Genomic DNA, 18,162 nt, shown 5'->3' with positions numbered 1-18,162 from the left:
ATGCACATGGAATGCATCTAATCTGCACTGACACATCTCCCTGACATATCACATGTTCATCTCATGCACATGGAATGCATTTAACCTGCACTGACACATCTCCCTGACATATCACATGTTCATCTCATGCACATGGAATGCATCTAATCTGCACTGACATATCTCCCTGACATATCACATGTTCATCTCATGCACATGGAATGCATTTAACCTGCACTGACACATCTCCCTGACATATCACATGTCCATCTCATGCACATGGAATGCATCTAATCTGCACTGACACATCTCCCTGACATATCACATGTCCATCTCATGAACATGGAATGCATTTAATCTTCACTGACACATCTCCCTGACATATCACATGCCCATCTCATGCACATGGAATGCATCTAATCTGCACTGACACATCTCCCTTACATATCACATGTTCATCTCATGCACATAGAATGCATCTAATCTGCACTGACACATCTCCCTGACATATCACATGTTCATCTCATGCACATGGAATGCATTTAATCTGCACTGACACATCTCCCTGACATATCACATGCCCATCTCATGCACATGGAATGCATCTAATCTGCACTGACACATCTCCCTGACATATCACATGTTCATCTCATGTACATGGAATGCATTTAACCTGCACTGACACATCTCCTGACATATCACATGTTCATCTCATGCACATGGAATGCATTTAACCTGCACTGACACATCTCCCTGACATATCACATGTTCATCTCATGCACATGGAATGCATTTAAACTGCACTGACACATCTCCCTGACATATCACATGTTCATCTCATGCACATGGAATGCATCTAACCTGCACTGACACATCTCCCTGACATATCACATGTTCATCTCATGCACATGGAATGCATCTAATCTGCACTGACACATCTCCCTGACATATCACATGTTCATCTCATGCACATGGAATGCATTTAACCTGCACTGACACATCTCCCTGACATATCACATGTCCATCTCATGCACATGGAATGCATTTAACCTGCACTGACACATCTCCCTGACATATCACATGTCCATCTCATGCACATGGAATGCATCTAATCTGCACTGACACATCTCCCTGACATATCACATGTTCATCTCATGCACATGGAATGCATTTAATCTTCACTGACACATCTCTCTGACATATCACATGTTCATCTCATGCACATGGAATGCATCTAATCTGCACTGACACATCTCCCTGACAGATCACATGTTCATCTCATGCACATGGAATGCATCTAATCTGCACTGACACATCTCCCTGACATATCACATGTTCATCTCATGCACATGGAATGCATTTAACCTGCACTGACACATCTCCCTGACATATCACATGTCCATCTCATGCACATGGAATGCATTTAACCTGCACTGACACATCTCCTTAACATATCACATGTCCATCTCATGCACATGGAATGCATCTAATCTGCACTGACACATCTCCCTGACATATCACATGTTCATCTCATGCACATGGAATGCATTTAACCTGCACTGACACATCTCCCTGACATATCACATGTTCATCTCATGCACATGGAATGCATTTAACCTGCACTGACACATCTCCCTGACATATCACATGTTCATCTCATGCACATGGAATGCATTTAACCTGCACTGACACATCTCCCTGACATATCACATGTTCATCTCATGCACATGGAATACATTTAAACTGCACTGACACATCTCCCTGACATATCACATGTTCATCTCATGCACATGGAATGCATCTAATCTGCACTGACACATCTCCCTGACATATCACATGTTCATCTCATGCACATGGAATGCATCTAATCTGCACTGACACATCTCCCTGACATATCACATGTTCATCTCATGCACATGGAATGCATTTAAACTGCACTGACACATCTCCCTGACATATCACATGTTCATCTCATGCACATGGAATGCATCTAATCTGCACTGACACATCTCCCTGACATATCACATGTTCATCTCATGCACATGGAATGCATTTAATCTTCACTGACACATCTCCCTGACATATAACATGTTCATCTCATGCACATGGAATGCATCTAATCTGCACTGACACATCTCACTGACATATCACATGTCCATCTCATGCACATGGAATGCATTTAACCTGCACTGACACATCTCCCTGACATATCACATGTCCATCTCATGCACATGGAATGCATCTAATCTGCACTGACACATCTCCCTGACATATCACATGTCCATCTCATGAACATGGAATGCATTTAATCTTCACTGACACATCTCCCTGACATATCACATGTTCATCCCATGCACATGGAATGCATCTAATCTGCACTGACACATCTCCCTGACATATCACATGTCCATCTCATGAACATGGAATGCATTTAATCTTCACTGACACATCTCCCTGACATATCACATGTTCATCTCATGCACATGGAATGCATCTAATCTGCACTGACACATCTCCCTGACATATCACATGTTCATCTCATGCACATGGAATGCATCTAATCTGCACTGACACATCTCCCTGACATATCACATGTCCATCTCATGCACATGGAATGCATTTAACCTGCACTGACACATCTCCCTGACATATCACATGCCCATCTCATGCACATGGAATGCATCTAATCTGCACTGACAGATCTCCCTGACATATCACATGTTCATCTCATGCACATGGAATGCATCTAATCTGCACTGACACATCTCCCTGACATATCACATGTTCATCTCATGCACATGGAATGCATTTAACCTGCACTGACACATCTCCCTGACATATCACATGCCCATCTCATGCACATGGAATGCATCTAATCTGCACTGACGCATCTCCCTGACATATCACATGTTCATCTCATGCACATGGAATGCATTTAACCTGCACTGACACATCTCCCTGACATATCACATGTTCATCTCATGCACATGGAATGCATCTAATCTGCACTGACACATCTCCCTGACATATCACATGCCCATCTCATGCACATGGAATGCATCTAATCTGCACTGACACATCTCCCTGACATATCACATGTTCATCTCATGTACATGGAATGCATTTAACCTGCACTGACACATCTCCCTGACATATCACATGTTCATCTCATGCACATGGAATGCATTTAACCTGCACTGACACATCTCCCTGACATATCACATGTTCATCTCATGCACATGGAATGCATTTAAACTGCACTGACACATCTCCCTGACATATCACATGTTCATCTCATGCACATGGAATGCATCTAATCTGCACTGACACATCTCCCTGACATATCACATGTTCATCTCATGCACATGGAATGCATCTAATCTGCACTGACACATCTCCCTGACATATCACATGTTCATCTCATGCACATGGAATGCATTTAATCTTCACTGACACATCTCCCTGACATATCACATGTTCATCTTATGCACATGGAATGCATCTAATCTGCACTGACACATCTCCCTGACATATCACATGTCCATCTCATGCACATGGAATGCATCTAATCTGCACTGACACATCTCCCTGACATATCACATGTCCATCTCATGAACATGGAATGCATTTAATCTTCACTGACACATCTCCCTGACATATCACATGCCCATCTCATGCACATGGAATGCATCTAATCTGCACTGACGCATCTCCCTGACATATCACATGTTCATCTCATGCACATGGAATGCATCTAACCTGCACTGACACATCTCCCTGACATATCACATGTCCATCTCATGCACATGGAATGCATCTAATCTGCACTGACACATCTCCCTGACATATCACATGCCCATCTCATGCACATGGAATGCATCTAATCTGCACTGACACATCTCCCTTACATATCACATGTTCATCTCATGCACATGGAATGCATCTAATCTGCACTGACACATCTCCCTGACATATCACATGTTCATCTCATGCACATGGAATGCATTTAATCTGCACTGACACATCTCCCTGACATATCACATGCCCATCTCATGCACATGGAATGCATCTAATCTGCACTGACACATCTCCCTGACATATCACATGTTCATCTCATGTACATGGAATGCATTTAACCTGCACTGACACATCTCCCTGACATATCACATGTTCATCTCATGCACATGGAATGCATTTAACCTGCACTGACACATCTCCCTGACATATCACATGTTCATCTCATGCACATGGAATGCATTTAAACTGCACTGACACATCTCCCTGACATATCACATGTTCATCTCATGCACATGGAATGCATCTAACCTGCACTGACACATCTCCCTGACATATCACATGTTCATCTCATGCACATGGAATGCATCTAATCTGCACTGACACATCTCCCTGACATATCACATGTTCATCTCATGCACATGGAATGCATTTAACCTGCACTGACACATCTCCTGACATATCACATGTTCATCTCATGCACATGGAATGCATCTAATCTGCACTGACACATCTCCCTGACATATCACATGTTCATCTCATGCACATGGAATGCATTTAACCTGCACTGACACATCTCCCTGACATATCACATGTTCATCTCATGCACATGGAATGCATCTAATCTGCACTGACACATCTCCCTGACATATCACATGTTCATCTCATGCACATGGAATGCATTTAACCTGCACTGACACATCTCCCTGACATATCACATGTTCATCTCATGCACATGGAATGCATTTAACCTGCACTGACACATCTCCCTGACATATCACATGTTCATCTCATGCACATGGAATGCATTTAACCTGCACTGACACATCTCCCTGACATATCACATGTCCATCTCATGCACATGGAATGCATCTAATCTGCACTGACACATCTCCCTGACATATCACATGTCCATCTCATGCACATGGAATGCATCTAATCTGCACTGACACATCTCCCTGACATATCACATGTCCATCTCATGCACATGGAATGCATCTAATCTGCACTGACACTGCACTGACACATCTCCCTGACATATCACATGTTCATCTCATGCATATGGAATGCATTTAACCTGCACTGACACATCTCCCTGACATATCACATGTTCATCTCATGCACATGGAATGCATTTAAACTGCACTGACACATCTCCCTGACATATCACATGTCCATCTCATGCACATGGAATGCATCTAATCTGCACTGACACATCTCCTGACATATCACATGTTCATCTCATGCACATGGAATGCATTTAATCTGCACTGACACATCTCCTGACATATCACATGTTCATCTCATGCACATGGAATGCATCTAATCTGCACTGACACATCTCCTGACATATCACATGTTCATCTCATGCACATGGAATGCATCTAATCTGCACTGACACATCTCCTGACATATCACATGTTCATCTCATGCACATGGAATGCATTTAACCTGCACTGACACATCTCCTGACATATCACATGTTCATCTCATGCACATGGAATGCATCTAATCTGCACTGACACATCTCCCTGACATATCACATGTTCATCTCATGCACATGGAATGCATCTAATCTGCACTGACACATCTCCCTGACATATCACATGTTCATCTCATGCACATGGAATGCATCTAATCTGCACTGACACATCTCCTGACATATCACATGTTCATCTCATGCACATGGAATGCATTTAATCTGCACTGACACATCTCCCTGACATATCACATGTTCATCTCATGCACATGGAATGCATCTAATCTGCACTGACACATCTCCCTGACATATCACATGTTCATCTCATGCACATGGAATGCATTTAATCTGCACTGACACATCTCCCTGACATATCACATGTTCATCTCATGCACATGGAATGCATCTAATCTGCACTGACACATCTCCTGACATATCACATGTTCATCTCATGCACATGGAATGCATTTAACCTGCACTGACACATCTCGCTGACATATCACATGTTCATCTCATGCACATGGGATGCATTTAACCTGCACTGACACATCTCCCTGACATAGCACATGTTCATCTCATGCACATGGAATGCATTTAATCTGCACTGACACATCTGCCTGACATATCACATGTTCATCTCATGCACATGGAATGCATCTAATCTGCACTGACACATCTCCTGACATATCACATGTTCATCTCATGCACATGGAATGCATTTAACCTGCACTGACACATCTCCTGACATATCACATGTTCATCTCATGCACATGGAATGCATCTAATCTGCACTGACACATCTCCCTGACATATCACATGTTCATCTCATGCACATGGAATGCATCTAATCTGCACTGACACATCTCCCTGACATATCACATGTCCATCTCATGCACATGGAATGCATCTAATCTGCACTGACACATCTCCTGACATATCACATGTTCATCTCATGCACATGGAATGCATTTAATCTGCACTGACACATCTCCTGACATATCACATGTTCATCTCATGCACATGGAATGCATTTAATCTGCACTGACACATCTCCTGACATATCACATGTTCATCTCATGCACATGGAATGCATTTAATCTGCACTGACACATCTCCTGACATATCACATGTTCATCTCATGCACATGGAATGCATTTAATCTGCACTGACACATCTCCCTGACATATCACATGTTCATCTCATGCACATGGAATGCATCTAATCTGCACTGACACATCTCCTGACATATCACATGTTCATCTCATGCACATGGAATGCATCTAATCTGCACTGACACATCTCCTGACATATCACATGTTCATCTCATGCACATGGAATGCATTTAATCTGCACTGACACATCTCCTGACATATCACATGTTCATCTCATGCACATGGAATGCATCTAATCTGCACTGACACATCTCCTGACATATCACATGTTCATCTCATGCACATGGAATGCATCTAATCTGCACTGACACATCTCCTGACATATCACATGTTCATCTCATGCACATGGAATGCATTTAACCTGCACTGACACATCTCCCTGACATATCACATGTTCATCTCATGCACATGGAATGCATCTAATCTGCACTGACACATCTCCCTGACATATCACATGTTCATCTCATGCACATGGAATGCATCTAATCTGCACTGACACATCTCCCTGACATATCACATGTTCATCTCATGCACATGGAATGCATTTAACCTGCACTGACACATCTCCCTGACATATCACATGTTCATCTCATGCACATGGAATGCATTTAACCTGCACTGACACATCTCCCTGACATATCACATGTTCATCTCATGCACATGGAATGCATTTAATTTGCACTGACACATCTCCCTGACATATCACATGTTCATCTCATGCACATGGAATGCATCTAATCTGCACTGACACATCTCCCTGACATATCACATGTTCATCTCATGCACATGGAATGCATCTAATCTGCACTGACACATCTCCCTGACATATCACATGTTCATCTCATGCACATGGAATGCATTTAATCTTCACTGACACATCTCCCTGACATATCACATGTTCATCTTATGCACATGGAATGCATCTAATCTGCACTGACACATCTCCCTGACATATCACATGTCCATCTCATGCACATGGAATGCATCTAATCTGCACTGACACATCTCCCTGACATATCACATGTCCATCTCATGAACATGGAATGCATTTAATCTTCACTGACACATCTCCCTAACATATCACATGCCCATCTCATGCACATGGAATGCATCTAATCTGCACTGACGCATCTCCCTGACATATCACATGTTCATCTCATGCACATGGAATGCATCTAACCTGCACTGACACATCTCCCTGACATATCACATGTCCATCTCATGCACATGGAATGCATCTAATCTGCACTGACACATCTCGCTGACATATCACATGCCCATCTCATGCACATGGAATGCATCTAATCTGCACTGACACATCTCCCTTACATATCACATGTTCATCTCATGCACATGGAATGCATCTAATCTGCACTGACACATCTCCCTGACATATCACATGTTCATCTCATGCACATGGAATGCATTTAATCTGCACTGACACATCTCCCTGACATATCACATGCCCATCTCATGCACATGGAATGCATCTAATCTGCACTGACACATCTCCCTGACATATCACATGTTCATCTCATGTACATGGAATGCATTTAACCTGCACTGACACATCTCCCTGACATATCACATGTTCATCTCATGCACATGGAATGCATTTAACCTGCACTGACACATCTCCCTGACATATCACATGTTCATCTCATGCACATGGAATGCATTTAAACTGCACTGACACATCTCCCTGACATATCACATGTTCATCTCATGCACATGGAATGCATCTAACCTGCACTGACACATCTCCCTGACATATCACATGTTCATCTCATGCACATGGAATGCATCTAATCTGCACTGACACATCTCCCTGACATATCACATGTTCATCTCATGCACATGGAATGCATTTAACCTGCACTGACACATCTCCCTGACATATCACATGTCCATCTCATGCACATGGAATGCATTTAACCTGCACTGACACATCTCCCTGACATATCACATGTCCATCTCATGCACATGGAATGCATCTAATCTGCACTGACACATCTCCCTGACATATCACATGTTCATCTCATGCACATGGAATGCATTTAATCTTCACTGACACATCTCTCTGACATATCACATGTTCATCTCATGCACATGGAATGCATCTAATCTGCACTGACACATCTCCCTGACAGATCACATGTTCATCTCATGCACATGGAATGCATCTAATCTGCACTGACACATCTCCCTGACATATCACATGTTCATCTCATGCACATGGAATGCATTTAACCTGCACTGACACATCTCCCTGACATATCACATGTCCATCTCATGCACATGGAATGCATTTAACCTGCACTGACACATCTCCATAACATATCACATGTCCATCTCATGCACATGGAATGCATCTAATCTGCACTGACACATCTCCCTGACATATCACATGTTCATCTCATGCACATGGAATGCATTTACCCTGCACTGACACATCTCCCTGACATATCACATGTTCATCTCATGCACATGGAATGCATTTAACCTGCACTGACACATCTCCCTGACATATCACATGTTCATCTCATGCACATGGAATGCATTTAACCTGCACTGACACATCTCCCTGACATATCACATGTTCATCTCATGCACATGGAATACATTTAAACTGCACTGACACATCTCCCTGACATATCACATGTTCATCTCATGCACATGGAATGCATCTAATCTGCACTGACACATCTCCCTGACATATCACATGTTCATCTCATGCACATGGAATGCATCTAATCTGCACTGACACATCTCCCTGACATATCACATGTTCATCTCATGCACATGGAATGCATTTAAACTGCACTGACACATCTCCCTGACAGAGCACATGTTCATCTCATGCACATGGAATGCATCTAATCTGCACTGACACATCTCCCTGACATATCACATGTTCATCTCATGCACATGGAATGCATTTAATCTTCACTGACACATCTCCCTGACATATAACATGTTCATCTCATGCACATGGAATGCATCTAATCTGCACTGACACATCTCCCTGACATATCACATGTCCATCTCATGCACATGGAATGCATTTAACCTGCACTGACACATCTCCCTGACATATCACATGTCCATCTCATGCACATGGAATGCATCTAATCTGCACTGACACATCTCCCTGACATATCACATGTCCATCTCATGAACATGGAATGCATTTAATCTTCACTGACACATCTCCCTGACATATCACATGTTCATCTCATGCACATGGAATGCATCTAATCTGCACTGACACATCTCCCTGACATATCACATGTCCATCTCATGAACATGGAATGCATTTAATCTTCACTGACACATCTCCCTGACATATCACATGTTCATCTCATGCACATGGAATGCATCTAATCTGCACTGACACATCTCCCTGACATATCACATGTCCATCTCATGCACATGGAATGCATTTAACCTGCACTGACACATCTCCCTGACATATCACATGCCCATCTCATGCACATGGAATGCATCTAATCTGCACTGACAGATCTCCCTGACATATCACATGTTCATCTCATGCACATGGAATGCATCTAATCTGCACTGACACATCTCGCTGACATATCACATGTTCATCTCATGCACATGGAATGCATTTAACCTGCACTGACACATCTCCCTGACATATCACATGCCCATCTCATGCACATGGAATGCATCTAATCTGCACTGACGCATCTCCCTGACATATCACATGTTCATCTCATGCACATGGAATGCATTTAACCTGCACTGACACATCTCCCTGACATATCACATGTTCATCTCATGCACATGGAATGCATCTAATCTGCACTGACACATCTCCCTGACATATCACATGCCCATCTCATGCACATGGAATGCATCTAATCTGCACTGACACATCTCCCTGACATATCACATGTTCATCTCATGTACATGGAATGCATTTAACCTGCACTGACACATCTTCCTGACATATCACATGTTCATCTCATGCACATGGAATGCATTTAACCTGCACTGACACATCTCCCTGACATATCACATGTTCATCTCATGCACATGGAATGCATTTAAACTGCACTGACACATCTCCCTGACATATCACATGTTCATCTCATGCACATGGAATGCATCTAATCTGCACTGACACATCTCCCTGACATATCACATGTTCATCTCATGCACATGGAATGCATCTAATCTGCACTGACACATCTCCCTGACATATCACATGTTCATCTCATGCACATGGAATGCATTTAATCTTCACTGACACATCTCCCTGACATATCACATGTTCATCTCATGCACATGGAATGCATCTAATCTGCACTGACACATCTCCCTGACATATCACATGTTCATCTCATGCACATGGAATGCATCTAATCTGCACTGACACATCTCCCTGACATATCACATGTTCATCTCATGCACATGGAATGCATTTAACCTGCACTGACACATCTCCCTGACATATCAGATGTCCATCTCATGCACATGGATTGCATTTAACCTGCACTGACACATCTCCCTGACATATCACATGTCCATCTCATGCACATGGAATGCATCTAATCTGCACTGACACATCTCCCTGACATATCACATGTTCATCTCATGCACATGGAATGCATTTAACCTGCACTGACACATCTCCCTGACATATCACATGTTCATCTCATGCACATGGAATGCATTTAACCTGCACTGACACATCTCCCTGACATATCACATGTTCATCTCATGCACATGGAATGCATTTAAACTGCACTGACACATCTCCCTGACATATCACATGTTCATCTCATGCACATGGAATGCATCTAATCTGCACTGACACATCTCCCTGACATATCACATGTTCATCTCATGCACATGGAATGCATCTAATCTGCACTGACACATCTCCCTGACATATCACATGTTCATCTCATGCACATGGAATGCATTTAATCTTCACTGACACATCTCCCTGACATATCACATGTTCATCTCATGCACATGGAATGCATCTAATCTGCACTGACACATCTCCCTGACATATCACATGTCCATCTCATGCACATGGAATGCATCTAATCTGCACTGACACATCTCCCTGACATATCACATCTCCATCTCATGAACATGGAATGCATTTAATCTTCACTGACACATCTCCCTGACATATCACATGCCCATCTCATGCACATGGAATGCATCTAATCTGCACTGACGCATCTCCCTGACATATCACATGTTCATCTCATGCACATGGAATGCATCTAACCTGCACTGACACATCTCCCTGACATATCACATGTCCATCTCATGCACATGGAATGCATCTAATCTGCACTGACACATCTCCCTGACATATCACATGCCCATCTCATGCACATGGAATGCATCTAATCTGCACTGACACATCTCCCTTACATATCACATGTTCATCTCATGCACATGGAATGCATCTAATCTGCACTGACACATCTCCCTGACATATCACATGTTCATCTCATGCACATGGAATGCATTTAATCTGCACTGACACATCTCCCTGACATATCACATGCCCATCTCATGCACATGGAATGCATCTAATCTGCACTGACACATCTCCCTGACATATCACATGTCCATCTCATGTACATGGAATGCATTTAACCTGCACTGACACATCTCCCTGACATATCACATGTTCATCTCATGCACATGGAATGCATTTAACCTGCACTGACACATCTCCCTGACATATCACATGTTCATCTCATGCACATGGAATGCATTTAAACTGCACTGACACATCTCCCTGACATATCACATGTTCATCTCATGCACATGGAATGCATCTAACCTGCACTGACACATCTCCCTGACATATCACATGTTCATCTCATGCACATGGAATGCATCTAATCTGCACTGACACATCTCCCTGACATATCACATGTTCATCTCATGCACATGGAATGCATTTAACCTGCACTGACACATCTCCCTGACATATCACAAGTCCATCTCATGCACATGGAATGAATTTAACCTGCACTGACACATCTCCCTGACATATCACATGTCCATCTCATGCACATGGAATGCATCTAATCTGCACTGACACATCTCCCTGACATATCACATGTTCATCTCATGCACATGGAATGCATTTAATCTTCACTGACACATCTCCCTGACATATCACATGTTCATCTCATGCACATGGAATGCATTTACCCTGCACTGACACATCTCCCTGACATATCACATGTTCATCTCATGCACATGGAATGCATTTAACCTGCACTGACACATCTCCCTGACATATCACATGTTCATCTCATGCACATGGAATGCATTTAACCTGCACTGACACATCTCCCTGACATATCACATGTTCATCTCATGCACATGGAATACATTTAAACTGCACTGACACATCTCCCTGACATATCACATGTTCATCTCATGCACATGGAATGCATCTAATCTGCACTGACACATCTCCCTGACATATCACATGTTCATCTCATGCACATGGAATGCATCTAATCTGCACTGACACATCTCCTGACATATCACATGTTCATCTCATGCACATGGAATGCATTTAAACTGCACTGACACATCTCCCTGACAGAGCACATGTTCATCTCATGCACATGGAATGCATCTAATCTGCACTGACACATCTCCCTGACATATCACATGTTCATCTCATGCACATGGAATGCATTTAATCTTCACTGACACATCTCCCTGACATATAACATGTTCATCTCATGCACATGGAATGCATCTAATCTGCACTGACACATCTCCCTGACATATCACATGTCCATCTCATGCACATGGAATGCATTTAACCTGCACTGACACATCTCCCTGACATATCACATGTCCATCTCATGCACATGGAATGCATCTAATCTGCACTGACACATCTCCCTGACATATCACATGTCCATCTCATGAACATGGAATGCATTTAATCTTCACTGACACATCTCCCTGACATATCACATGTTCATCTCATGCACATGGAATGCATCTAATCTGCACTGACACATCTCCCTGACATATCACATGTCCATCTCATGAACATGGAATGCATTTAATCTTCACTGACACATCTCCCTGACATATCACATGTTCATCTCATGCACATGGAATGCATCTAATCTGCACTGACACATCTCCCTGACATATCACATGTTCATCTCATGCACATCGAATGCATATAATCTGCACTGACACATCTCCCTGACATATCACATGTCCATCTCATGCACATGGAATGCATTTAACCTCCACTGACACATCTCCCTGACATATCACATGGCCATCTCATGCACATGGAATGCATCTAATCTGCACTGACAGATCTCCCTGACATATCACATGTTCATCTCATGCACATGGAATGCATCTAATCTGCACTGACACATCTCCCTGACATATCACATGTTCATCTCATGCACATGGAATGCATTTAACCTGCACTGACACATCTCCCTGACATATCACATGCCCATCTCATGCACATGGAATGCATCTAATCTGCACTGACGCATCTCCCTGACATATCACATGTTCATCTCATGCACATGGAATGCATTTAACCTGCACTGACACATCTCCCTGACATATCACATGTTCATCTCATGCACATGGAATGCATCTAATCTGCACTGACACATCTCCCTGACATATCACATGTTCATCTCATGTACATGGAATGCATTTAACCTGCACTGACACATCTCCCTGACATATCACATGTTCATCTCATGCACATGGAATGCATTTAACCTGCACTGACACATCTCCCTGACATATCACATGTTCATCGCATGCACATGGAATGCATTTAAACTGCACTGACACATCTCCCTGACATATCACATGTTCATCTCATGCACATGGAATGCATCTAATCTGCACTGACACATCTCCCTGACATATCACATGTTCATCTCATGCACATGGAATGCATCTAATCTGCACTGACACAGCTCCCTGACATATCACATGTTCATCTCATGCACATGGAATGCATCTAATCTGCACTGACACATCTCCCTGACATATCACATGTTCATCTCATGCACATGGAATGCATTTAACCTGCACTGACACATCTCCCTGACATATCACATGTCCATCTCATGCACATGGATTGCATTTAACCTGCACTGACACATCTCCCTGACATATCACATGTCCATCTCATGCACATGGAATGCATCTAATCTGCACTGACACATCTCTCTGACATATCACATGTTCATCTCATGCACATGGAATGCATTTAACCTGCACTGACACATCTCCCTGACATATCACATGTTCATCTCATGCACATGGAATGCATCTAATCTGCACTGACACATCTCCCTGACATATCACATGTTCATCTCATGCACATGGAATGCATTTAACCTGCACTGACACATCTCCCTGACATATCACATGTCCATCTCATGAACATGGAATGCATTTAATCTGAACTGACACATCTCCCTGACATATCACATGTTCATCTCATGCACATGGAATGCATCTAATCTTCACTGACACATCTCCCTGACATATCACATGTTCATCTCATGCACATGGAATGCATTTAACCTGCACTGACACATCTCCCTGACATATCACATGTCCATCTCATAAACATGGAATGCAATTAATCTGCACTGACACATCTCCCTGACATATCACATGTTCATCTCATGTACATGGAATGCATCTAATCTGCACTGACACATCTCCCTGACATATCACATGCCCATCTCATGCACATGGAATGCATCTAATCTGCACTGACACATCTCCCTGACATATCACATGTTCATCTCATGCACATGGAATGCATCTAATCTGCACTGACACATCTCCCTGACATATCACATGTTCATCTCATGCACATGGAATGCATTTAACCTGCACTGACACATCTCCCTGACATATCACATGTCCATCTCATGAACATGGAATGCATTTAATCTTCACTGACACATCTCCCTGACATATAACATGTTCATCTCATGCACATGGAATGCATTTAATCTGCACTGACACATCTCCCTGACATATCACATGTCCATCTCAAGCACATGGAATGCATTTAACCTGCACTGACACATCTCCCTGACATATCACATGTTCATCTCATGCACATGGAATGCATCTAATCTGCACTGACACATCTCCCTGACATATCACATGCCCATCTCATGCACATGGAATGCATTTAATCTGCACTGACACATCTCCCTGACATATCACATGTTCATCTCATGTACATGGAATGCATCTAATCTGCACTGACACATCTCCCTGACATATCACATGTTCATCTCATGCACATGGAATGCATTTAACCTGCACTGACACATCTCCCTGACATATCACATGCCCATCTCATGAATATGGAATGCATCTAATCTGCACTGACACATCTCCCTGACATATCACATGTCCATCTCATGAACATGGAATGCATTTAATCTTCACTGACACATCTCCCTGACATATCACATGTTCATCTCATGAGCATGGAATGCATCTAATCTGCACTGACACATCTCCCTGACATATCACATGTTCATCTCATGAACATGGAATGCATCTAATCTGCACTGACACATCTCCCTGACATATCACATGTCCATCTCATGCACATGGAATGCATTTAACCTGCACTGACACATCTCCCTGACATATCACATGTCCATCTCATGCACATGGAATGCATCTAATCTGCACTGACACATCTCCCTGACATATCACATGTTCATCTCATGCACATGGAATGCATTTAATCTGCACTGACACATCTCCCTGACATATCACATGTTCATCTCATGCACATGGAATGCATCTAATCTGCACTGACACATCTCCCTGACATATCACATGTCCATCTCATGCACATGGAATGCATCTAATCTGCACTGACACATCTCCCTGACATATCACATGCCCATCTCATGCACATGGAATGCATCTAATCTGCACTGACACATCTCCCTGACATATCACATGTTCATCTCATGCACATGGAATGCATTTAACCTTCACTGACACATCTCCCTGACATATCACATGTTCATCTCATGCACATGGAATGCATCTAATCTGCACTGACACATCTTCCTGACATATCACATGTTCATCTCATGCACATGAAATGCATTTAATCTGCACTGACACATCTCCCTGACATATCACATGTTCATCTCATGCACATACAATGCATCTAATCTGCACAGTTGCTGTAATGTTTATCTGTATAAATTAAATTGTTACTTACAGTTGAGCGTGAGACAAAGCAGGAAGAAACAACAGCAAGATTGTGATGAGAACGGTAGGTGCCCCCATGTTGCTGTCTCTTTGGGGTACAGATGTCAGAAAACAGCAGCTCCTACATGTATCTTTCTAACTAACTCCTACCTTCTAAAGCAGTTAATATATAACTAAGAAACAAGGGCTCTACGGTCACACCAAATGGACGGTCAGTTTGTCTGTAACCCAAAGTTATTCAGTATCACTGTTCACATTTAGGTTGGTGATAGTGATGTAATGAATGACAGAGACAAATATTGACTTTTTGATCAATAAATGCAATGCAAACTTAGAAACTCAGAGAGCATGCATAGATGTTTAATAATTGATCAAAATCAAACATTAAGAGCACAAAAAGCATATCACCAGTGCAAAACAAGGCACATAAATCTGATTCAGAAATACCTTTTAGTTTCCTACAATACTCTTTGCAGGAATTTTTCCTATTTTTCAAAGGATATTTCTGACCCTCTCCTCATCAATATATAGTTCAAGTTTTATTTATTTATTTATTTATTTGTTTACCAGGAAAGTCCAACTGGGACAGACCCCAGTTTTCAGAGGAGGCCCGGGGAGAAACACTCCAGATGCATGTCTTTAGAACGTGGGAGGAAACTGAAGCACACAGAAGAAACCTACGTGAATGCAGGGTGGACATGCAGACTCCACACAGAAGGCACCCATCTGAGAATCAAACCAGAGAATCTCTTGCTGTGAGAGGACAATGCTAACTGCTGCACCACTGCGACGCCCAAAGGTTAGCTTTAGACATACAAGAAAAACACATAATGTTGTGTATGAAGAGAAACACAACAAAATACAACATTTTTTTTGTAAGAAAGGAAATAAATTATGTCTTTAATGACAAGCTACTTGGACATCGGTTTAATCCTGCAGCTGGAAGAATGTCAACGATAAAAGGCATACTGCAATAAATATAAAGGTTCTGGATGACCAGCACCTACAGTACTCATTATATGCAATGACCAGCACCTACAGTACTCGTTATATGCAATGACCAGCACCTACAGTACTCATTATATGCAATGACCAGCACCTACAGTACTCATTATATGCAATGACCAGCACCTACAGTACTCGTTATATGCAATGACCAGCACCTACAGTACTCGTTATATGCAATGACCAGCACCTACAGTACTCGTTATATGCAATGACCAGCAC

The 18,162-nt window shown here is 42.4% G+C and overlaps 1 protein-coding gene across 1 annotated transcript in view; it reads right to left on the bottom strand.

Annotated features, from left to right (window-relative positions):
- LOC122810818 (complement C3-like) overlaps window positions 1–17,157 on the bottom strand; it is a 1,708,896-nt gene extending 1,691,739 nt beyond the window's left edge. Inside the window, exon 1 of the mRNA XM_044082377.1 lies at window positions 16,946–17,157. Within this exon, the coding sequence (XP_043938312.1) occupies window positions 16,946–17,013 (68 nt within the window). The 5' untranslated portion in view covers window positions 17,014–17,157. The remainder of the gene's footprint in view (window positions 1–16,945) is intronic.
- Window positions 17,158–18,162: the final 1,005 nt, after the last annotated feature.

This window comes from Protopterus annectens, chromosome 9.part0, assembly GCF_019279795.1.
Source record: "Protopterus annectens isolate FY-2018-M chromosome 9.part0, PAN1.0, whole genome shotgun sequence".
NCBI classification, from domain to species: domain Eukaryota; kingdom Metazoa; phylum Chordata; order Ceratodontiformes; family Protopteridae; genus Protopterus; species Protopterus annectens.
This window is presented reverse-complemented; position numbering and strand designations above follow the sequence as displayed.